Below are 23979 nucleotides of genomic sequence, written 5' to 3' on the forward strand. Positions count from 1 at the left end.
GTACTTATGATCAGATTTCTGCCCCAGGTTTGGTTTAAAGATCAATACAGTTAAAAAGATTTATAGCATTGATATAAAATCATTATTACTGTGAGAATGTTACAGTATGTATCCAGAGTTATGAATCATTGGAGGAAATGTTTAAATACATTTTTACAACTGAGGGTCCATATCAGGAAAAAAGCCTAAGAGTATAATGCAATGAAAACACCAAAAACAAGCCGCAGCATCAAAGAAATTGACACACTGAGTCAACATCCAACATGTCAACAATTTAATTTATTACAGGATTGCTGTGTAGGATTGTTATTCCTCTACTAATGTATCAATATATAAAAACCTGTCAGTTTACAGCCATCTGGTGCTCACTGTAAACTCAAGTTAACCGAAGCAAGGAGGAAGCAAACATGTCACATAAAGTAAAAATTTGTTTATTGATGTTTTATGTACCAAGAAATGTTTCTCTGATTCAGAAGATGTGGAAACTTGATTTTCTTGCAGTCCCAACATGTCGTATTCTATACAGAACATGAAGTCATGCTTGAAGAGAGGAAGAGAGGAAGCACTTCGGTTTTGGCTGCGAAGAACTCATCGTTCAGCCTCACATTCATACACGACAGCGCTGTGCTCCCGACTCACACAAGTCCTTGTCGTTGGCACGTCTCACCGCCTAACGGACCGGTGAGGTGTACATGTAGCAGACCTGCGTGCTGCGTCTCGGTACCACATCAGCGACACACAGCCAGAGTCCGGGGACAGCAGAAGCAGCATTCACCTTGTCCCTACTTGTTTGTTGCTTTTCATTCAGCAAAAACAACAACAGCCTAGCTATTCTACTTAGTAGAAAAATGTCGATAGTATAAAATGAACAATGGTATTTAAGTAAAAAAAAAAAAAGATATGCAGTTAATAGGCACATGTATAAAACTTATTTATACATTTAAAACCTTGTCGCCCATTGAAGTTTAAAAGACAAATATAGTGCTTTTATCTGTACAATAACCGTTCCTGTAAAAGAGTTGTACATGGGAACAAGCAAGTTATACTAGCAAAAATATAAAATGCAGAAAAAGCTGTATACATTTGACTTCCATAGGTAAATGTGTGCATGATCTGCAACAACTACATCAGAAAACAATTATAGCTTCTAGCTTTTTAGTGGTAAAAAATGTTAAGATTCCTTTTTGGTCACATACCCAACTCTTTTTGACATTCCCCATCTTTCATTTAAAAATGGTTTGAGCTGAAAATGTGTTAAAAATATTAAAGAGAAACAGTGATGAGAAAAGAAACAGGATGCTACAGTATGAACATAAATCATAACTAGCACCTCAGTCGGCACAGGTCCTCTCCTGGCAGTCACGCCCTCTGCCTGTTGGCATTAACACCATGTCACATGAACGTCATGGCACCAAAAGTGTATATATATATAAAAAAAAGGGGGGGGCTGCTCATGATCCTGCTACAGATGGACTTTAGGAGTTGTGCAGAGCTGCTACCTCAGCAGACAGAGTCAGCACTGACTGGGAGTCTCCCACTGCGTCGAACCTCCTTCTCCTTTTTCTCTCTCTGTTTCTCCAGCTTCTCCTGAGTCTTACGCATGTCCTTCAGCTTCTTCTTGATAGTTGAACGGTCGCTCTGACTCGACACGCCGAGTGCCTGAGGGGGAAAAAGTGCACAGATTTAAGGCAGAATAATGCTACTATACATCGTAAACATGTCAACAAATAAGGACCAAAGTAAGGCTGCAACTAATGAGTTTCATTATTAATTAATCCACTGAGTACACCAAACTAATTTATTTTACTGTAATATTAGCAAACTAAAGGGGGAAATATTTACATTTGAGAGGCTGGAGTCAGCAACATTTAGGCCTTTTTTCCAGGTGACAACTTGATTAATTAAAAACAAAGTTGAGGTGAAATAAGACTTAAAATTATTGGTGTGACGTTTTATAAACAAACATCAGGATTAATGTATAAGTGTTAGAAAGTTAATCAAGACAGAAACACTTTTCATCTGAAGAAAAAGTTTAAATCTGGTTGTAAACTATAATTTATTCTAATTAAAATCCAACTGTTGTGTAAGATGATCCTATTCTACAATTGTATAACAATATACAGTCTTGTCATCATCCCAATGTTATATTCCTGTCATAGCATTTTCTCTTATTCATGTCCTTAATATTATTTTCCCCTAAAATGTAGCTGAAATATAAAATATGGAAAATCATCTCTAGCTGCAACTGTCAACAGGAAAACATTCTTCTGGCCACAAGGTGGCAGTCAAAGGCTGACAAGACAATTTAATAGTATAGACTATAGACTTCTTTTGCAATGACAGAGGCTTTGTCAGATCAAAATAACAACATCACTCTTAAACTATCATTCCATAATTATACAGGTAATTCAAAGTTAATTATTATCATCAAGAGCTGGTTTTGTTTACCTTCAACTTGTCACTGTCCAAATACAAGAGCTGCTGGCCGTCCACTCCCTTAGCTGTGAACTCAGGTGTGTATTGGTCCATATTCATGCCCATCAACCAGTGACAGACCTGTTGATTGGTCCACTCAGAAACAGGCCGGTTCTGCCACTGGTACTCTTTTCCTGTAGCTACCGGTTCATCATCCAAAGTCTACAGAGGACACAGATAATGCACACAGATATTAGAAAAATGAACACAGCGTTGTTTGAGTAAGGACATTAATATTTTATTTGTTAGTTATTTCTGAATACTTCTGTGTAGGAATTTGAAAATCTGAGTGGGTTCAACTGTTTTGTATCATAAATGTTGCTCTACTGTAAAAGAAACAGATGACTCATGTCTAAAGCATGGCAAAAATAAATGATAAAGACTTGGTGTAGGGAGTTAAGTTAGGGAGGGGGGAGACTAGTGGACCAAAATACAAAAGTAAAACCTACAGTATGTATACAACAAACAAAAAGAACATGTACTGCAGCCTCTGTTCAACAAAGCTGAGCAGAGTACACATTTCCCAAGCTAGCACTTAAAAAAACACAAGCGTGCAATAACAACAAAATACCAACACATTCTCAGATGCAGATGTGTGTGTTCACACTGTGAAAACTAAGAGACACTTAAACTATAATATCAAAAAAAACAAACAGATGCTGAAACACCACTGAGCAGGCAGCAGAGCAGTCAACATTGTTCTGTGGTCTGCCAAAGCTTGTAAAGAACACGAAGCACTGGTTGACGGTTCTAACAGAGGCAAAAGTACAAACTATTAACATCACAGCTGACTTAAGAAAAGCTAAGCTGCAAGAGTTGTTTAAACAAAATAAAATAGCTTTAACACACACACACACACACACACATGCAGGTCTCTTCTATCCCCTCAGCATTCACAATTTAATCTCGGCTATGAAAAGGGGGGAGGCTCAAAGAGCATGCTTGAGAATGTCCCCTTTCAGCCGCATCAAGGCGTCCCACACAGCTTTTGTGACTGTGCAACAAGGAGAGCACTCACCTCGCTGGAAGAGAAGATTAAAGTGTGTGAGCGCCCAGACAGATTGGGTTCAGCAACTAACCCAGAGATGTCTGAACTGGGACTGGCAGGGCTAGAATCATCTATGACTGAAAAACTCTGGAACAAGTGGAAACAAGGAACGCATTTACTAGTCACACATCACCAAACAACAGTTCTGTACTAGGAGAAGCAAACAGACACAACACTACAGGTGTGAGGGGTTAAGTGCAGTGCTGTTTCCAAAAGGACTGGAATTATTATAATTGATTAAAACTGTGGCAGCAACCCAGGTCATTGATTTGAGCAATGAGTGACTGATCTTCAACATGTGAAAGGAAAGGTGAGTAAAGCTAAAATCAATCCACCACCAAAACTACATCGACAACTTCTAAACCAGAACAACTAACACTACTACTGCTAATGAAAGTAAACACACATTTCAGGTATGGGGTAATGTTTTCAGTTCAGTCGAGTAGATGCTACAAAGATTAACTATTTGGTGCTCATGTTTACATGTAGTTTTCAAAGTTAAACTGTGGCTTGTTTTTCCCAGGTAGGTTCAAATTTGAATAAAGGAAATGTTGTCCGGATCTGCAGGTTATGGCACCAGCTATGTGCAAGTTCATATGCAGTTTCATTTCAATGTAGTATGAGAATTAAGGTTGCACAATACAAGTTAGTTACAACATAGCAGTTAGTGTTTATACACACACATCTCTGATCAAACTTGCGATTAGCTGGTGCAACAAGCCCCTAGAAACTACGGCCTTCATGTGCTTCCTCTAATACAAGCCACAAGGCTCTCTGAATGAGGATAAAAGGAAAATTAGATGACATTGTTTTCACACTACCACATACCTACTACAAAAGAAGCAGTGAATTATTCATTCATTCACATGTTGTATGTATTGAGGTGAGAAATTACAAATAATCGCAGGACTACATGTGTTAGTAACGCTCTACTGTGTCATCTAAAAATCAAAAAGGTGAAACAAGAATGTGTATACTGTACCAAATCTAATGAGCGACTGAATAAAGAGGACCAGGAGAGATTTGTCTGTTTAAAGGAAACACGGTTCAGTGAGATAAATGTCCAGGCAGCAAAGCACTGACAAAAACGACAAAACCCAAACTGTTCTCTTGGTGATCATGCCATCGTGGTTCAGCTTGAGTCTTGAACTCATTAAACGGTATCGTGGGAACACAAGCCCAACCGCAGCCTGTGTGACAGTTAGCCAGGCGTTTCACTGGATGCGTTTGATGTGTCACTATTTGCAAACTCATTGAAAAGCCACCAAATCCTTCCCCGCTAGCTCTCTCTAATGGCTAACATATGGATCCAGTTATTGTAGCCTTTGCACGCTGTAGCTTATTTGGAGAACTGGTCAATGAAGGCGCGTGTCTAGAAACAGCCTCCCATTATGTGTCTACTAGTTTTACCCTTTCAGTGAGGACAGAAATATATTATGGTGATGGAGGATACAGGATGACTGCTTTACAATCTCATCTGTGTAGCACTATGCCTAATATCTTATTAATGTTGTGCTGGATACTAATACTCTCCATGTCCGATATCTATTTTCTAAGTCACATACCTTGTTCTTGCGATCCTGGCTTTGCTCACTGCTGGTCTCGGTTGCAGCGTACGGCAGACTGCTGCTGGAAGATGAGGGTTCTCTGTCTCTGTCCCTCTCTTTGTCTCCAAACCAGGAGAAGGGCATACAGGTAGGGATGGAGGTCATTGAATCTGCAGGAGAGAGGTTCCCTCCAGACTCCTCCAGTAACTCTGCCGATCCCCTAGGCACAGGCAAAAGAGGAAGAAACAGTTCTCCACATTCAGGCTTACAGTGTACTGCTTTAAAATGACTCAATGAGTAATAACCGTCAAGATATTATATTCCATTTCTGCCAATAGATCCTGTTACACAATGTATAATTTTATAAATCAACTTGAGCAATACTATACCTGCTGTCCAAAGATGCTCTCATTGCCTCCTTGTCGTGTTTTTTGCCTTTGCCACCTGACTTCCGAAGGCCTCTGTTAATGAACAGTAAAAATATTTTTGTTAGAACAAAAATGATAGAATCTTACAAACAAATGACAGTGATCACTATGCAGACTTACCCAAAGTCTGGAAATCGTCTTTTAGGTTTTCCTGTTGGTGAGGCCTCATTTAGCTCCTCTGAAATTAAACGATAATAATCAGGCTCAGTAAAAATGCTAGCAAAAGCATTGCTACTGCAGGCATCACATTTTATTCTTGCATACCTTTGAGCTCTTTGCCCTTGCCTTTGGACTCCCTCTTCTTGGCACTGCGCATAAATCCAGAGGGGGAATGTGGCGACAAGGTCTCTTTAGGAGGGGACAACGAAGGACTCCCACTGCTTTCAACACTATCTCCCAGTGATGGTGACAAAGACGGGCTGCTGGAGAGCTCTGCCTTACTCCTGGATCCATCTTTAGACTCCACTGGATTATCCTTCTGTCCATTCCCAGGATAGCAGACAGGCACCGGGAGGGACAGGCTCTCCTGGATGGACCTCCTTCTCCTGCGAGATTCCTGCTCCTCCTCCTCTTCTTCAGTTTCCTGTGGGGCCAAAACTAATTATTTACACAGACAATGCAAGGAAGAGGGGATATAAACTATTTATATAACAGAAAACTCTGCTCCTCAGCTCTGATTGGCTGAGGTATGTAAGCACAGACTGTAGAAGACACACCTGTGACACCGTCAGACTAAAATTAGCCTAGAAATAAACTTCTTGGTGCAACAGGAACACTATCATTAGAATTCCTTTTAATTAAACTTTTTTTTTTATTTTACTTTTTTTATATAATGTATTATTAAAAGGTGTTATTGTTGTTTTTTAAAAGCAAAAAGACACTAAATGATGTTCCCCATTGTATTTTAGAACTGCTGTGAGTATGGTAAGATATTCCTGTTTTTTTAGGAAAAGTGCTGCCTCAGCGCTTCAGCACAAGAGTGGGTCAAACCATGCTAACTTTGTTTCCTGACAGAGTTGTTTCTAAATTTTGCATAACATAAGCCCCACCTTGTTCACTGTGATTGTTCAGCTCACATATAACATAGAGCTACATTTAATTTAACTTCTTCTGTATAGAGGGAGACACAAGCTGTTTTGCCACCATTAGTTTCACTCCCGAGATAGCATTTTGAGCATGAAATTACTTTCTTGGGGTTTCAGGTTTCATGTCATACCTTACATCTGGCCTCAAGAGGCTGACTGTTAAATCCAATCATATGCTCATACAACATGGGGCTTTGGTTTGCTGCAAATTAAGCAATGTATTGCTATCAACTGTTGCTGGCTGACCTGAGAGTGACTTGAACTCACTGCGAGGCTCTCCTTCAGTTTGGTCCGAGATGGAGGCTGACGTTTGGCCTTCTGAGCCAGCAGGCCTTTTGCTTTGTGTGCACTGGTGTCCAAACGCTCAGTCTCAGGGACCAAGTCACTCCAGTCTTGTTCTACATTAGAGAAAAAAACCAAACATACCAAACAGGTTGGAAGACGCTGTGCACGGTTTTAATTATTTACCAGGGTCACTGGAGTTTATGATGCGTGCTGTGAATCTTTTACAGATAACACAATTAAAGTGTGACGTGTGTACTTCCGTTTTAAATGTTATTAAAATCTAGTAGAACTTTGTACCTAGTAGTGAGTCAACAGATGGTGTGTTGGTGACTGAGTCTTGGCCGCTCAATCTCTTCTGTGCTGCTGAGTCCTGACCACTCTGACGCTCCACACCTGAGGCCCCTCCGGACTCCAGGGCAGCTATCTGTGAACAAAACAACACAGGCTCCTTTCAGTGTCTCTAGCATCTCTGCTGTGGTATATAAGGATTAGTTGTCTTGAGCTGGGGTCTTACCCTGTTCTGTAATGTCTCCAGCTGCTCCCTGTACCACTTGTCTTTTTCATCTAGAATTTTTTTCAGCTCCTCCTCTTTCTTCACAAAGTCTATCTCTCTGGGGAGGAAAAAAGGAAATGGCCCATCAGTCCTTTAGCTTGTAAACACGTTCTATGTGACAGCTATTTATGACGGACAGATCTATTTGGTTATTGTTATCCTGCTTCATATAATACACCGTCTGAGTAAAAAATAAAGCACTGCATGGTTTGACTCCACTTTATACCAGTTTAACTCTGACCTCCTCAATCCGTGCTCCTAGTTAAAGTCTAATCAGACATTTCTTCACTTTTAAATGCATTTTTAAATCCCATCCCCAGACATCTTTATGTAGCAGGATGAGAGTCTACACAAATGTTATCTCGACCGCTGGGTTGCTTAAACTATGTTTCTGTGCAATCTGCCTATTGTATTTATACATTTACCCGTTTCCTGAGTAAATGAATAAAGTTACTATAGTAAGTAATAATACTAAACCCTGACTGTATTTTTATGTAAAATACATTTTGGTTTTTAAAAGGTGTTATATAATGAAACTGACTTGAGTAAATCATTGAATTCAACCCCTACAACAGTGTAGTGTTGTGTTACCTAAGACAAACTCACTTCTGCTGGTAGTCCTTGAGCAGTTTCTTAGCCTTGTTGTACTTCTTGTCCAGGGTCTCAAACTGGGCTTGAGTCTCAGCTAATTGTTCATTCACACTCTTACACAGATCCTGGGCTTCTAGCCAGTAACTCTCCAACTTCAGGATTTTGTCGTTGCCATCCTCGATCTTTTGCTCCAGTGCAGACTCTCTGGCTTCCCACAATGATTTGTCCTCCTCAGACACCCTTAGCTGTACAGAGATGGTGACATGTTACTTTGGTTGGCTATATTGAATTATTTTAGCAAGTGGGCCACTGGCCTAAGACAGTCTGTGTATTACTCATTGTATTACTCAAAAGAAGCAAAAAGGTTGCTAAGAAACATAATATATTTTATATATATAGTAATTACTGATGGATGAAACTCCAGAAAATATAGTTTATAAAATATACTTTCTGTTTGGTTTCTTTTTGAATGTTTTATATTGTACATTTATTTCTCTTGTATGTTATACATATATGAATATCTTGAATAACGTAATTTAATTTCATCCTAATCATACCTTTTCCTTCAGTTGATTTATTTCAGCTGCGGCAATGCTGTGCTGGAGCTGCAGCTAAGGAACAAAAATAGGGAAACAAAAGATTTGGTTACACCCATCACTGTATGTTATTAATAATCTGTGGTTGTCCTAACAGAACACTGAATCCTTAATATAATAAAAAAGTGATGGTGTGGGTGATACCTCTTTGAACTTGAAGGTCATCTGAGAGCTGTCCATGTTGGTTGGCATAAACAAAGCCTCTGAGTCAGGGAGCCCAAACACCTCTGCGTTCCGCCCTGGAGAGAAATTGGAACCCAGAATCCGCTCATCTACTCCGTCCTCCTCCTCATAGCGCTCCTCCTGAAATATGACATCACACATGGCATCACATATTGCAAACACCAACACACCCTACATGCCTAGGAACATGCTCAGCGTGTGTCAACAACACTCCCAGTGGAACAGTGTACCACAGTCTGAGGGAACATTGTAACATCATAACCAAACATTGGTGGGCTGGTTTCACGGGGAGGCACAGCAGGAGTCCACTACACATGTCTGTAGCTCGTCTGTGGCGTCAAACACATACAACAATATTCTCAGTGAAAAACAAGATTATCAACACACTTACACACACTTTGCATAACCACAGAACCACCTGAAACTGTGTTATGCAACATTACTTTTTTGACTTTGTCTGCTCCAGTAAATCTTTGCACATTCTCGCTATCGTAAAAACAGGGGCTTGTGGCTGCTTGAACTTCGGGAAGCAAACATTTCACAACTCTGGCAGACAGGTAGCGGTCAAATGAACACCTTCCAACTCAGCACAATTGTGACACATGGCTTACTCACAGTCAGCTGCACTCTACTCTGGCTCCTGGTTAAGCTGACTGGGATTGGACTGGGCACTGCAAAGGGGCTAATGCAGTGTTCATGTCATCAGCCACATCAGCCGAAATGGTTGTTCAGTGTAAATAACCCAAATTTAAGGTATATGGTGGAATATTATCAGTGCACTGTATTTTAATCCTCATATGACTGGCTGTGATTATATAAGCGCCTTGATGACATGGACGCAAGTCATTAATGTGAGAATCTTTCCCATTCCTACCATCCATCCTGTATGACATGAGCACGGCATAAGGTTGAACAGCGACTGAGTTACCAGCTGACTCACCTCCTCTGTGGAGTGTTCATAGGGGTCATCCATGTGTTGTTGCTGTTGTTGGTTCTTCTCCTGCTCTAGTGTCTCGCTTATGAGGCGGGCTACCTCGCTTTGTGTCCCTGGTTTCTCCCGTCCAATCATGAACCTGTTTTTTGTTTACAAATGCATTGTATTAGTGTGCCATATCATGGAATATTTACTGGATGTGCTGGTGTTTCATTTCCCTATGATAAATGGTTAACATGCCACAATACTTTGTGTTGCTTCTTTTAATTAAAAGAAAAAAAACCTCTGGACTCTGGAAGTAAATAGACTTAGTCTATTCAAGCTAAGATTGGCTCAGTCTTATCACCAACCAACAAGATCTTTTCAATAAGGTTGGTTTTAGGGGTTAAAGAGATGGACTTTGAGCTGACCTCACTGTGCCTTTGGTGTTCTTCAGGACTGTAGCAGCAAACAGTTGGGTAACGCCCACCAGACTGATACCATCCACCTCCACTATCTGGTCATTCACCTGTATGCTAGAGATACAGAAGACAGTAATATCAAGGACAGGGTTTCAAAGCATTTCCACAGTTATATTCCACAGTTAAGCACCGCCTTCAGCATAGTAGTAAAAAATAAAAAAAATTACAGTAGCCTCAATGCAGCTAAAAATGTCTGGGAAACAGACGTAGTGAGACTATTTTCTTAAGCTTTCTCAGGAGGTTATTAATAAATCTGGTTGTTTGTGTCTTTTGTGTCACTGGGCCATGGAGGAATGAGCCTTTCCTATAATGCAACGTTAAAATCTGTTGTGGTGGTGTAGTATGAAGTGAGTGTGAGCCATGTTTCCGGTTGTATACAAAACATTACGAGTGTCTCGGAGGGGGAATTTGTCGGCAATCTCTCAAAATAGTCGGCGAGTGGAAAGTCAGGGCTAAAATCATGTAGTGTGAACTCGGCATAATGTGACTCGTAAATGTTGGGTTGGTGCAAAAAGGAGGTTTCAGCACTTCAACTCACCGTCCATCGTTTTCAGCTGCTCCCCGCTCTGTTATGGTTTTCACAAAAATGCCAAGCTTCTCCAGACCCTGGTCAGCTCCCACTCCCATCCCTATGATACTGATGCCAAGTCCATTGTCTCCTACATGCAGAGAAGGCCCAATTCCATTATGTCCTTAACACTCAACTATTTTCATTTTTATGCAGACTAATAGCATTTGTCAACCTAAATATTCTTGATTTAAAATCTGAACCACAGTCACAAGACTCAGTTGTTAAAATACACAAATTGCCTTTGAGGGCTGTACTTTGTGTGCAGCTAAATATTTCTCAGAGATTGCTTTTGACACACAGGAATTTACCTTCATTGTTGCTAAACTCACCTTTCTCAATCTCCACAGGGAACACATCCATCTTCTCCACTCTCTTCTCCAGCTCATACTCTGCAGATGCTGCAACTGGATCCACATCATCGTTGCGCCGATCATACTCCTCATTGGAGAAAGTACTGAAGACCTGTGTTGGTCAAAATATGAAGTGCATAGATTCAATACACCACCCTCTTATGTCCTAGTAGTGAACCATCACACAAATTTATGTTAAGGGAGAATCTACAGGGTCTGCAGACATTCGCATATTGTTTTTACTTTTGAGTTATTCCTATTTATCCTGGCAGGCTGAACAAGGACACATTCTTCATTTGAGAAAAAATGCATGAGAGGAATAACTCATACTTTGGACCTTTACTAGGGAAATTATGGAACCAGTGCACTACTGAACCACACTGTAAAAGCTGCTGAGGGACAGCAGAGCCCTTTGACAATGATCTGAATCACTCGATTGAAATTCAGTCCTTTATTCAACTGTGGCCATTGTTCTCACAATAGTGTCTGACAGAGATAATAAAGCTGAATGATCTTCAGTTATTTAACTACACCGACTGCATCATCAACTCTGGTTGGTGATCTTTTCCATCTTCATAATATTTTTGAACAGATGTAGTTCAAATGTCAGTGACACTGAAGCAGAAGATGCATTCCCAAGACATACTCTTGAGGACTTTCATCAGAGTTTTAAGAAGTTGTGAACTTTGCAGGCAGGCCTTGCAAAGCACTGGATGTGTCCCAAAGGCTGTTTTCTGGTTGGAATTATAAAGCAGAACATGAGCAGCGTGGAAAGTAGGGCACAGCTGGGGAGAGCTAAGCAGTGGATGTAGCAAAGATCAATGTTCGGAGGCGACAAGTGAATCATCGGCACAGTAAAAAGAAATCAAATAAAGAGCAATACAAAAAATCCCCAATCCCTAAATGTTCAGCTAACTGGTATTACCCAGTACTCAACAGCAGCCTTAAGGGTTATTACATACAACCACTGATACTACCAAGCAGAAATTGTGTTCCTACTTTGAAAAACACTCAGGCTAAAGTGAGCACTACAATATTCAGAATAAAATGGATTGGAGGTGGCCATCTGTTGTGAGTCAGTTACTACAATTAAGACAAGGTTTACAGCAAGGCTGCTACAGTTATTTCCATTATTGAGTAATCTGACGATTCTGTTCTCGATTCATGTTTTTAAACAAAAATGCAGAAAACAGTAAAAAAAAAAAAAAAAAAGTCCATCAGTTTCCTTCAGCCCAGTGTGTTATCTCCTTGCATTGTTCAAACAGTCCAAAACCAAAAGTTTTTTAACTTAATACCATAAAGGAACAGCAGCTGACTTTCAAATTTAAAAAGTCATACCTCTGCAAATCGTTATTTGTGGGTATTTCTTGTTGCCATAGTTAGCAGCACTGCAAGGTCTTGTGAATTATCTTCATACCACAAAGGCCAGCTTACATTTCTAAGCAAATTCTGAAACTGTCAGTGATCTGGAGGTCTGAGTAAGATAAATTGACCATTGGACCTGACATAGTCTTATGTATATAGTAACAGAACAAAGAGAGAAGAACCATAGAGTGTGTTTAATTATGAGAGACTAGTTTATAGATTTTTGATAAAAAGTAGATTAGAGTTTAGCAGACTCCATCTGGGCATAATGCCTGATTATGGGGATGAACCCAACATAAATCCCCTGCTTGTTCATCATTAGTCTCTACTGAGTGGTGTCATGATAGTGGTGGTAGTGGTGGCAGGATGCTGGTATCAGAGTGGGAAGGTGAACCCTACAGGTGCTGCTGACCAAGTAACAAGCATGCTGATAATTTGGCTCCACTGAGCATATGAGTAGTGAATAGACGGCTCACTAATGGGATGATGCAGAACAGAAGAGCTGCCACTTGGAAATTAAACAGAGGAAAATGGGAAAACATAAGAAAGGATATAAGCTGTGTTCTCGGAAGAAAATATTTAGTTCTATAAATCACTTATTGGCTGGGCATGACATTATCAAGTTAGTTCAAGTTAGTGAGCTGGGATAGAGTTGTTTCTCGGAAGAGGAGGATCAAGGCTATAACATGCACAAACCAAGGCGTTCAAATGCTCGTAAACTTGACAGGATCATCTGTGAGTGCTGAGACAGAACCAATCTACTTGGGACTTAGGATTTTTTGTAAGAAATTTCCTGAAGTGCCATAATAGGCAATACACCGAACTGAATTTTAATTGAACAACTACCACACAAATCTGTGATTCCATCTCGTATACCATAGGTGATAAATTTGCACAATTAAATGATTTACCAAGCATGTCGTGTTAGCCTAATAAAATATACTGCAAAGGGCATCATATACACCTGGACAGCCTTATGTAACACCATAACAATACTGTGGTGGTGTTGTATTCTAGTGTGCAACCTTGGACATGAGAGCCAGAAATCCCTGGGACAAATGTTTGAGTTGTGCTCAGATATTGCTACTATGATATAGAGAGTGCAACCCAGGTTGTGGTTAACACAATGAAAAACTTGTAAAATTGTACAACAAGGGATGGAAATTTACAAGATAAAAAAGGAGTAGGGCAATAGGATTGATCGAGACATACCATTTTGCCATGAGGATGTATGATGTAATCAGGTAAACATTTCCACTCTGGGCAACAGAGTCTGAGGTCTAGATCCTACAGCATGTCAAGACTTGAAGAATCAACCACAAACACAATCCCCTTCTCCCTCTGTCTTTCTGTCTCCTCACTATTTGGATGAAGCCCAAAACAGTGCAGATAATACTTTTCCAGGATAACTCACTGAGCTCTCTGTTCAATTTGTCAATGTGAATTACTATAGTATGACTATTTCTGTGTTACAACATCCTGCTGCTAATCACACACATTTATCCAATTGGAATCGCATTGCTTTATCTTGGAAACAAGATGTAAATACACTGCCTTGATACACTTGCAGGTACCCCTCTCCTGTAGCCTCCCAAACCAAATGAAAGAAGATTAGAAAATTAAAGATTATGCACACTACTGTAACTCTGTGGTACAGACAGGAATGCTATTCATGGGGCCTCGACCCTCTATCAACCCAAGTGAATCCTCCTCCTTCCTTCTATACTTGAACAAGCTTATTGCCATAGGTTTATAATCCATGACCCACATGTTGTGCTATTTTCCAGTGGTAGATGGGTGTTATCTTTATCACACAAAGGCGAGGCCACTGCACATAACATTGAAGATTACAACTTTTTTCAAATAACCAACAAACTACTCAAGACATCTTTGTCCTGCTGGCATCTTTAAAACCAACTCTGCATGTCTCTGAACAACAAGCTTGAAAGCGTTTCTATAAATAGGGCTGACAAAGCTTATCAACTTCTAATTTCGACAGTTAAAAATGGATTCACAGAACTGGAGCAGACAGAAATTTCATTAAGGATGAAAGATGCTTTTTAGTTTAGACTTTGGAGACTTTAGTAATTAAAGGTTGAAAATGTAGGCTAATAGAATATAGGGAGCACCACTGCCTCCTTAGGCCCTGGCATTAGCTGAGCAGCAGAAATTCAGATTGGCTTCTCCCCTCTACCTCTCCCCCCGACTCTCATGTCTGACTTCCCTGTTGCCATGGACTCCCAGGCCTATTTCGAACAATGTTCTCTTCTTTGCTGAAACCTAATCACTCAAACACTGTTTTCTTTGCGAGAAAGACAGAAACCAATCTCTTCATTAGGCTCTCCCTCACAAACAAGCCTCACTCACAGCTCCCATTATCACTGTCTCTAGTTATTAGACAAAACACCCATTTTCCCTATAATGTTCAGCACATACCCCGTCCTCTATCAGCTAAAAACCAAGAACACTCAACTGTTGATCAGGCAGCTCGACTACAACAAGGATGAGAGACCACAGAAGATCAAACAAGTTTATAATGAACAAGGTATCGAACATGTTGTTTTAATGCCAATTTCTTCCCCTAAATTATTACTGTGGTCACTGAGGTTGTGATGTGGGTCAACAGACTGCTATGCCGTCTTCATATTTCCATTTACTCACAAACTCGAGCTCCCAGCAGTGTGTGTGGGCTTTCCATCCATCTTCAACAACTGCAGTGGTCTGCCCTCTTTACGTGTGCTCACACGCACAGATGTACACATGTCCACACCCAAACCGAAACCCTTCCCATCTTTCTCCGATTCCCCTCCCCACAACAGAATACCAATGTGGGAAATGAGTCAGCAGCTGCGAGGAAAAGCAAACCAGAGGAATCTCTTGCCAGTGCAAAACGAGGCCTGACCACTGGATTGGGGAGCTTGTAATGCAAGCGGGCCTACAAAAAGACAACAAATGAAAACACGCTGTGAGAGCGAGCTAGGGCAGGGGTGGCGGTCTGGCGCAGATCATGGAGTAATTAGGGAAGGCATGGGGCCCAGTTTTTAGATCTTGTGTAAACAGAGCACGGAAAATAACAAAATATATATCTAGTACTTCCTGTATGTATGCCCTTGGAATTATTAACACTCTGTTAACTTCAAACTCATTGACTGTAACTGAAACAACAGTGTTTATGTTTCACGGATTAATGTATGACCTACAGCAGGAAGAGGTGGAGTCTGAGAAGAGTGGAGTGCCATATTTCCAAAGGACCGCAAACACAAACAGGTTGAACAGGTTTGTTTATAAATGGCCCACAAAAGCTACTTCGGTCCTGCAAGGTTTGTTGAAATTTTTAGTACACAATTAGAGAATCCACTAATGTGTTTGTCTCTGGTCAGATAATGAAAGTGTTTAAGGCAATCACAGTCAGCCAAAGACTCATCACATGCCAAGTTGTTTAATGAGCAACACTGAGCTGACTGCATTAGTATTCTGCCCTGTTTTGCCCGATAGCCATCCACTTACCCAGGTGGCTGGAGGGATCCTACAAGGGCAGGGCCTGTCTGCTGGTTGGATGAGGGTGGAGTCTAGTCAGACACATTCCTCTGGCCAGCAGGAGACCCATCTCATTTAGGAAATGGAAAGAATAACACTATGGGATGAGTTGACCACAGAGGCCAGTCAAATTAAGGAGTATGCCCCTTTTGATTTTCACTAATCACATGAAATAGTAGAGCAGGCAAATTTGTCCTGTCGTAATTACATCTTAACTTCCCAGCATGTATAAAGAATAGGGGTGGGGGGATCAATTCATTTGTACCCTCCGTGGTCAAGTTTAACACATTTTATGAGTTTAATCGGTAGCAGTTTTGTTAGGTTTAGGCACAAAAACAACTTGGTTAGGTTCATGAAAAGCTCATGGATCTAAATAAGTATGTAACATACATAACGTAAAGAAACTAAATCAATGGGGGAGTGAACAGTGAACTCCTGGGGGAAAGTCAAACTTGTAGGTGAAACTTCAACAGTGCATGAAAACATTAAGCCAAACAGCTGCATCCAGAGAGGTAAATGGTAAATGGACCTGTACTTGTATAGCGCCTTTCTAGTCTTCCGACCACTCAAAGCGCTTTTACACTACGTGCCACATTCACCCTTTCACACACATTCACTCAGTGATGGCAAAGTCCATCGAACTCATTCATACACATTCACACACAGATGCACGGCATCAGGAGCAATTTGGTGTTCAGTATCTTGCTCAAGGATACGAGGTGACAACTGGAGCCAATGTTGGAAGGCACAACGCTAGTCTTTCCTGCTCAGCTTTTTTTTTTTTTTTTAGGGCTAACCCCCATCAATTTTTCAGCAGGAAACAACAGACAAGACTTTTGTCAAACTGCTGTGTTTATTAACTGGCATATGACAACCTCCACTGTACAACTGCTGCCAGACTGACAACTTACTGATAACCCTTTGCTCTGCTGGCATCTCTCACTTGTTCAAAGGAGGTATACTACTCTCATAAAAGTATCCTTCAATAACATCTGCAGGGATCTGTTGCCTTTTCACCACCGGAAGACAAAATCCATTCTGTCGAATCAAAGGATTCCTTCATAGACTACTTCTGCACAAACATCATAGGGCACCTGTGAAACTCTTGTTGTTATCTGGCTACACATTAATGTCTCCGAACTTTATTTTACCAGATACAGGTGAAGTGTCGATCATAAACAAAGTTTTACTGCAGGCATACGGGAAGTCAAACTTACAAAAGGACGTGCATGCTTGAACAGTGACCAATGTGGACAGTGTAACTATCTACACTGCAAACAAAGAAAAAAATACTGAATTCTTTCATTACAATGAACTGAACAATCTTTTACCACACCCTGTGTGTTCAAGAAGGGACAATGTGTTCACTTGACCAATAACTGCTGGTGGTACTTCCTGTGACTCTGTGAGGGTGGGGCAAAGCAGCAGGTGCAGGTCCTGGGTTCAGACATTTTCTTTTCTGTTATGGTTGACTGGTTTTTGACTCCTCCTGTTCCAAATGTCCTCATATGCAACACAACACACAGAGATCCCATATAACTACTAAATGAGTAGTGTGAAGTCTTTGTCCACAAGCAGATAACACACCTACGTTAATCATTCAATAACTCATGGCTTTTTGCCAAACTATAGGGTTCACAGTGAAAGTGAATTCCAGTAGATGCAAACCTTTGAACTGCTGAACAAAAGTGAACTAAAGTTTAAAAAGGTTTTCCGGATAAGGACATGCCCAGACACACAAATCTAATATCACAGGCCCGGTTTTTATTTGCAGTTATAGAGGAGACAACCTCCTCGCCAACACCAAAGATATAATTTAAAGCAGTGGTACAATATTTATACGGCTCATACAGCCAGGGGGTATAGCAAACTCTTATACACAGCAACCGTGGGAATGCAGCATTTCTTTGCCCTACTAAAAAGTGTGACTCTGTTTCCACATATGCAGAAGAATCTCGTAAAACATGATGTATAAAATAATTGCAGTACTTTCTCAACTACACCATGCATTTATTTTAGCGATTTTCTTTCTAAGCTTTTCCATTTTGTTTCAACTACAGATCAAGCAGATCAAGGTTGAGACTGGACGTCTCCTTTATTTCACAAAGAGGACCTTTCTACCACACAGGACACCTCCTCTGTCAAGATGACTTGGGTTACTTAGGGACCTAATCCTGTTGTGGGCCAGAAGCACAAAGCACTTCCTCTCTCCTAGTTAGCTACAGCTCAAGTGTGCTCGAACCCAGTGCCAGCTCTGGCTAGCAGACTGTGGAGAATGATGCAGTGCTAGCGGGAGGCTTTTGTTAGCCAGGCCACAGGTAGGAAGGTTGGCTGAGGGACGTTTGTGTGACTTAATTGGCTAACACGCATACCACGTAACCTTGACCCCATGGTTTTAATCCAAGCACATGTCACTATTTTGACAAATCTCTGTGTGTTCTTTCCAGCATGTCCATTGTATGCACCCATCCATGCAAATATATAAAAAGCAAATTGGAAAGAATGCTTGCACATGTTTGTTTTTTTTAACTTTAACTTTATCTTCAAGATGATTGAAGTCTAGTCCTTTTTGTATATATCTGTTACTTTCCCCTGGTGATCATTATAGGTGCTCTCACAGCAACCTGGTGTAGGGACCAGGGAAAAATGTTGTTTCTGAATTCTTTGAACATTGTTTATACAAATATTTCCAGTATTTACGTAATACTTTATCTTACTAGTCCATATAATGTTAATTTTGTATTCAATTTTACATCCAAAATGTATAAAATGGCCGTGTCACCCTTTTGTTTAAGTCTACTTCAAAGCTAAAACAACCTTTAAAATAACAAACCATTAGAACTATACATCATCGTGATAATTTGTCTCACTGTTTTGAAAATCCACTGAGCGGGTTGTTGTGTTACAAAGGGAATGACAAGGTACCAGGATCATGAGGGACAGTTCCAGTAGTGCTCAAACAAATTAGCAAATTTATTTAGTCAATTGAGAGAAAATGAATCTGCAACTACTTAAATAATTAATCATTTAGGTTTATTAATGAAGATTACTTAGTTCTTCCCAACTACAGTATGACAATTTTCTGCTTTTCTTTGTCTTTTGTGATGGTAAACTAAATATCTTTGGGTTTTGTATTGTTGGACAACGTTACCTTAGCCTTTAGGATATGGAAATGCAATTTCCTGCCATTTTTGCTAGACCAATTTATAAATTAGTTTATTTAGGGGAAAAACAAAACAGCAGATTAATCCATCAAAAATAATAACTTTGTGTAACAGCTTCATTTGTTACATTTGGTTTGCTGTATGCATATAAAAGGATGCAGTATGAACATTTTGGACACAGCTAGTATCATTGAATCAGCCCATTGATACAAGCTCACATAACAACTACAACCTTGTGTCAGCTATTTCTCTTTTGCATAAAGTCTCCCTCTCACGAGTCACGACTGTTATGAACAGTATGTGAACTGCTTCATGGAGGAGACACAGTCTTGCATATTGTTGTGAACTACAAAGCTGTGTTTATCTCTGTCATAGCTCCACTTGGGGCGGAGGAGACACACTGTTGTTTGTGTCCCCTCCACTGCAGGTCAGCTTCTGGTCCCCTCTCCCAGGACCCCCTGCCAGGATGACTGAGATGGGGGGGTCCACACCCTGAGATAACAGTGCTTTTTAAGGCCTGGATAAACACTGAGCTGTTCACAAGCTATGTGGAATGCACTGGAGTGATTTGTTTTCCCCTGTTTTATCAAAATGCTGTTTAGATATGGTGATGGTGGAATATTTACCATAGAAGAGATCACCTCCACTTCCACCACACCCCTTAAACACCCACTGGAAATGTTTACAACACTTGTGGCAGTACCAGGAGATATTACACAAGCAGGAAAATCAGTTTTTGAGTACGAAACTGCAAAGCTGGAAGATAAATCAAATATATATTGTGGATATGATGATATGAGACTGCAGGGATATGTGTTACTGTAAAATTGCAATAAATGTTTTCCCGGTCTTGTAGGCTGCATTGTTTAATGTAATTATATTTGACTGCTCAAGGAAGAATAAAATGAATCATCATTCATACTTGTGATGATAATTGTACACAGACCATTTGGAACATCCTTAGCTGAGATTAGAGATCGTATGAAAGCGCCAACAGACCTATTAAAATTAGTTATTGTAACGATCACCCAGCTCTGCAAAACCAACTGCAGAACTTCTGTCCTCAATAAGGACATGTTAGACCTCCATATAATACAGCATCAACTAACAATTATTTTCATTATCGATTCATCTGTCCATCATTTTCCTGATTACTTGTTTGGGCCACAAAATGTCAGATTCACACCCTTATAAATTGATGGATAGTACAAATCAGGAATTCCCTGGCAGTAATAAGATAAGTTGGCCATGGTCGGACCAAGAGATCATGGGAGAATAAAATACTCATGAATTCCTTATATCCATGTTGGAGAGAAGTGAAAAGTCCCTCATGAGTGCAACACATGATTCACAAACGGAGGGGAACCACTCTAAATGAGCAATAATACCCATGCAATGCAGTGACTCATAGGTGGCCATGTTTTTTTTTTTTTTTTTACTTCTTAAGTTTCACATGCCTCTACCTCACTGCTGCCCTCATTCAGCTGTGGTCCTGCTTTCAGAAGGTTTTATGCAATGTCAACAATATTTCCAAAAATACTGCACACTATGCTGCTACCTCGCGTCCCCCAAATTCTCCCCTCTCCCCTGATCTCTTGCAGGGTCAATGCGCCAGGAGACGAGGTTGTCAAACTACATGCCTGCGTGGTCACAGAGATTAAATAAACCATAGTTTTAGATTTTCTGAACCGTGACAAAGCTCGTCTGATGATACACTGCAGCAGCTGTGACGTCAACGTGCCAGACAAAAAGCATTCATTCTCAGCCTCCACTAATTTGTCTTGTGTCTGAGGGAAACACCTAGGTCAGACAGTTGCTGAATCAGCGAGACTGTGGTTTATAATGAAGGTGCTGTGCAATATGTTTTCAGAGCAGCAGTAAGTCTGAGGTAAACAACACAACACTTACCAGAATGGGATCTGTGGAGAACTTGATTTTCCTCTTGGAGGGAGGTTCCTCCTCATCAGACAAACCAGGGGCCTCGTAACAGTCGTCATACTCCTCATACATTTGCTCTTCTTCCTCCTCCTCCTCCTCCTCCTCCTCCTCTTCTTCTTCCCTGAGGATCTGGTCCACATCTCTGTCATCTACAAACGCTGCATTCTCGATACCGTACACTACTGGTGAGGCTCTGTCCAGGATGCGCTGGCCCACCTGCTCCTCAACCTCGCTCTCCTCCTCTGCAACCTCATCGTCTTCCTCGCGACTAGCGTCACCATCTTGACTCACGACTAAACTTTCTTCGTGTCTCTCCTCTTTCAACCCAAATCGCTCGTTGTCCTCCAAGACTCTACCTTCGCCCACAGTAGTCTCTGCTATCCTTTGCGTCTCTTTTGCGACATCTCTTGCTAAGACATGATGAGCAGGCTTACAGTTCAGTCTTTCTGGTGGAAAGGTTCTTTTCAGGTCTGTCGGTACGTCTTTGGGACTTTGCACCTTCTGCTCCGCAAACACATTATCTTCAACATGCTCATCCTCATTCTCCTCACTCTCTGAGGACTCATTCTGAACCACTACCAGTTCTGCCCGTACCATGCCCACCCCTCTGGAGTCCAGTGGTGACGTCTGGCTGGGTGGCTTGACCCTGGTAGGACTACAGTCATTACTGCTGGCCTTATCAGGGTATTTAGCCCTGTTGGGGCCACCAGCTGATGGAAGAGGCTGCTTCACATCCCTTGGGGGCGGACTATGTGTTTTGCCTTCATCCCCACCAACAGATGTCCTGCTAAATCCATCACCGGATGATGAGGAGCGTTTGCAGCCGTGGGTAACTGGGGTTGTTTGCTCTGGTGAAAGGGGTTTGTGAGTGGCGTCAGTTGTTGGAGAAACAGATTTATATGCCGCGTTGGGAACTGTTGGTTTAACCCCAACATTAGACACTGGTTTGTTAATGGCACACGCCGTCTGGGAGGCATTTTTGTTTGTGGCATCAGTAACAGGCGTACAGTTAGTGGCTTCTTTGACAGGAGAAGTAGATTTGTGTAAGCTGTCCCTTGTTGGCGAGGTAGGCAGTAAGTGTTCAGTGGCGCTGTGTTGTTTAACAGACACCGTTTCTCCTTTTGCAGCAGCTGTGTTGTTGTATTCTGAGTCATTCTCTGCCATATAAGTCTCCAACCTTTTGGACATGGGTCCTGCATTCACTGACACTCTAGACACATGCCTTTTCTCACTATCGGCCTTCTCATCCGGTTGACATTCAACTGTTGATGTAGGGGTTTGCTCTGATTTGATAGTGGTCTCAGATGATCCAGATACTCTCCTTGTGCTTTTCCCCTCATCAGAGGCACTTCCGAGGGACAGACGAGTCACTGCTCTGTTTGGAGACTGCTTTTCAACTGCAGGCTGCTCTTTGATGCCCCGTTCAAAGAGTTTTCTGGTCACAGAAAACTTCTCTGCCAAAGCCACTTTGTCAATCTCAACTTCTTCCCCCTTGGGTGTTTTATCTAAGCTGTGTGGTTCTGGGCTTGTAGCACTGTTGAAGTTAGCTCTGTGAGTGTTGACTGGAAATTGCACCTTTGGCGGAGACACTGGGGGCACTTCAGACTTTAAAGTCACTTTCCCCTCTTGGCACTCCTGTTGCTGACCATCCATCTGTAGGAATATGTTCTTTATCTTGTTTACCCTGGTGCCAAAAGGCCTCCCCCTCGAGTCCTCCCGGGTGTCACTGGACCCATTTGCATATGATTTGGCGGCGCCCTCGGATTTTGGCCCATCAAAGGAGCACTTAATGGCGTGGAAGTCAGACTTGTATGCATTTCTGTGGGGGGACGCGCTCCTCAGGGTCCTCTCGCCTCCTTTGCTTTCCCCTTTGATCATTTTTGCGTGTTTACGACTGCAGCCCGATTAGAAAAAGCCGGGTGTGGAGAGACTTTTGCTGATTGTTGGTAAACTACTATCCCTCAACGTTACACAAGCGGTGCCATGGGTCCGGCGGAGTTTCTCTGGAGCACCGTCGTTTCAACTATCAAACACACACAGCGAAGTCATCTGAAGAGAGAAACGGACAGTAAAATCGGTTAAAACAGAGACCGGATACCATTATCTCTCTATGCCTGACGTTAATCTGTTAAAAGTTAGTTAATAAAGGATTATCTCTTTCTGTATGCAAATCAAACAGCATGAAAAGCCACAGTTTGAACATGAAGTAACGTCAGATAACTCTTAGTAAGTTAGTAAGGTTAACGTTTCGATGGCGTTAGCTGTAACCAGTTATTGTCAAGGCAACCGCGTAAGTAACTTTAACCAACTATTAATCTTTATTGCGCTTAACTCCTCCGGTTGAAACATCATTAGAGTTGTCGGTAACGCTACACCACAGATAAAAAGGTAACGTTAATAAACTTACTGGGCCAACCGCCGAGCGCCGGAGCCTCGGTCTGAACAATTCATTGTGGCATTCCAAGTACGAGCCGTTGGAAACGTTTAACCCTGGTTCTACACACGACGCCGCTCAAACGTAAACAACTTTATAAGTCTCTCACCTCCGACTTGCTTCATCGTGTTAGGCGCCGAAAGATCGCCCACAGTGCTCCAGTTTTCTTTTTGTTTCTTTTTACAGTATCAAACTTGTCCCTTCTTCTTGCTCACCGCCATCATTCCCCGCTCCAGTCGGGCAACGTTGTCCTGCCTCCTTTGCACTTCCAGACCTGTCGCGGGCTGAGCGCAGCGCGCACACGAGTCTGTGTCTGTGCCGCGCGCCGCCACCGACGAGAACAGAGGGAATCGGGAGCGCGCCCACATTCCAGGAGTGTAACCCGTCACTCCACTGCACCCTCCTCCTCTTTCTCCACTGTACGGAAGCCCATT

The 23979-nt window shown here is 41.5% G+C and overlaps 1 protein-coding gene across 5 annotated transcripts; it reads right to left on the reverse strand.

The window, feature by feature from the left end:
• Nucleotides 1–415: 415 nt before the first annotated feature.
• On the reverse strand, nucleotides 416–23837 carry ppp1r9ala (protein phosphatase 1 regulatory subunit 9A-like A). 5 transcript variants are annotated; one of them, XM_051403782.1, is made up of 20 exons: nucleotides 23655–23837; nucleotides 21082–23160; nucleotides 11087–11219; nucleotides 10725–10845; nucleotides 10136–10240; nucleotides 9732–9864; nucleotides 8753–8911; nucleotides 8570–8623; nucleotides 8028–8257; nucleotides 7383–7479; nucleotides 7166–7292; nucleotides 6851–6981; nucleotides 5763–6081; nucleotides 5619–5676; nucleotides 5460–5531; nucleotides 5089–5290; nucleotides 4506–4550; nucleotides 3494–3610; nucleotides 2449–2637; nucleotides 416–1659 (listed from the first exon to the last, which is right to left on the reverse strand). In XM_051403782.1, exons 2-20 carry the CDS (start codon nucleotides 22987–22989, stop codon nucleotides 1501–1503), a joined length of 4359 nt encoding a protein of 1452 aa, XP_051259742.1. In that variant the 5' UTR covers nucleotides 22990–23160; nucleotides 23655–23837; the 3' UTR covers nucleotides 416–1500. The 5 variants fall into 5 exon arrangements, with proteins under 5 accessions (XP_051259742.1, XP_051259740.1, XP_051259741.1 ...); XM_051403780.1 differs by having other exon boundaries at nucleotides 6830–6981; XM_051403781.1 differs by having other exon boundaries at nucleotides 6830–6981; nucleotides 23519–23656.
• Nucleotides 23838–23979: the final 142 nt, after the last annotated feature.

This window comes from Dicentrarchus labrax, unplaced genomic scaffold (genome assembly GCF_905237075.1).
Source record: "Dicentrarchus labrax unplaced genomic scaffold, dlabrax2021, whole genome shotgun sequence".
NCBI lineage: Eukaryota > Metazoa > Chordata > Actinopteri > Moronidae > Dicentrarchus > Dicentrarchus labrax.